The following is a 1,341-nucleotide window of genomic DNA, read 5'->3' as shown; positions in this document are numbered from 1 at the left end:
GCGGGCGCTGTCGGAGGGTGAGGGAGCGGGCTCTGTCGGAGGGTCAGCGCCGAGGGGAGCGGGCGCTGTCGGAGGGTGAGGGAGCGGGCTCTGTCGGAGGGTCAGCGCCGAGGGGAGCGGGCGCTGTCGGAGGGTGAGGGAGCAGGCTCTGTCGGAGGGTCCGGCGCTGACCTCTGACCTTACCTCCTCCGTTCTTGTAGCACAGGTAGGGGAAGCGCCAGACGTTCCCGAGGCCCACGGCGAATCCCACGCACGACATGATGAAGTCCATCTGGTTCGACCAGGTCTCCCGCTGCGGGGTCTTCCGCTCCGGCCCTGGGGGGGGGTCCGCAGTGCCCGCGGGGCTCCCCGCCCTGCTCCCTGCTGAGGGGCTCCTTCTGCTCCCTTCCTTCTGCCTCCATAGCTGAGCCTCCTCCGAGAAACACCCACCCTTCCCTCGCCTTGCGCCATCACCGCTGTGTCCAGGATGAGACCCCATTTCCATGCTCATGGCTTGTGCCCCAGTTGGGGAAGGGCGACTTGGGGAACAGGAGGGTGGGGGTAGGTGGGATGGTAGGTGAGAGGGAGAGGGGAGGCTGTAGATATGGTTGAGCACGTTCTCGTATTCCTAGCACTGCCTCCAGGTCCGAAATCAGAGCTGACGGTGGGAGTAGTGGGTTTGGCGGGGGGTGGGGGGGTATCAGAAACAGTCCACAAAGCACTTGAAACTGAGTCTGAAGTAGTGCATTAGAGACGGCTGAGCGACCGGGAGCCCTTTACCGTGATCCCCGCTCGCACTCCCTCTCTTTCCCGGGAACTCTCCTGTCGCCCCTCTTCCCTTCGCTCGGGAAGCGTATACGCGCTCGGAATGCTTCGCTCTCGCTCCTCAAAAGACTGTGCGGGATTGAGTGCCAAGCAACGCTGAGAGACGGCTCTTATAAATCTCTCTCTCTCTCTCACACACACACACACACATCCCCGCCCCTCTTGAACCTGCCCCAACCCCTCCCCCACGCTCCGCACTCCTCCCCGACGCAGCTATTTCTGGGGTCCTGCGATCTCCAGTCTCGGCCACTCATTCTGTCTCCCTCCCTCCCTCCCTCGGCCTAGCTGTGATGTGACAAACGCGATCACCGCTTTTAATTACAGGGGAAGCAAGAAGCGTATGTCTTGCTGTCTCTCTCGCTCTCCGAGTCTTGTTGCTTTTCTGTGAGAGTTAATGATTACAGACTGTTGGGGCCTGGATAATGTCAAGTGTATGCGTTAGATCGGACACACACACACACCCTGTCCTTCTCACACAGTCTCACACTCTCTCTCTCCCACACTCTCTCTCACACTCTCTCTCTCACATACACTCTC

The 1,341-nt window shown here is 60.7% G+C and overlaps 1 protein-coding gene across 2 annotated transcripts in view; it reads right to left on the bottom strand.

Annotated features, from left to right (window-relative positions):
• Positions 1 to 926, bottom strand: part of slc6a8 (solute carrier family 6 member 8) — a 15,724-nt gene extending 14,798 nt beyond the window's left edge. For both annotated transcript variants that reach the window (XM_048619868.1, XM_048619869.1), the window contains exon 1: positions 184 to 926. In XM_048619868.1, coding sequence (XP_048475825.1) covers positions 184 to 490 — 307 coding nt within the window. In that variant the 5' untranslated portion in view covers positions 491 to 926. The remainder of the gene's footprint in view (positions 1 to 183) is intronic.
• Between the last annotated feature and the right edge of the window lie 415 nt (positions 927 to 1,341).

Source organism: Rhincodon typus, chromosome 44 (genome assembly GCF_021869965.1).
Source record: "Rhincodon typus isolate 14 chromosome 44, sRhiTyp1.1, whole genome shotgun sequence".
NCBI lineage: Eukaryota > Metazoa > Chordata > Chondrichthyes > Orectolobiformes > Rhincodontidae > Rhincodon > Rhincodon typus.
Note: the sequence above shows the minus strand (reverse complement) of the source record. Positions and strands in the feature narration are given on the sequence as shown.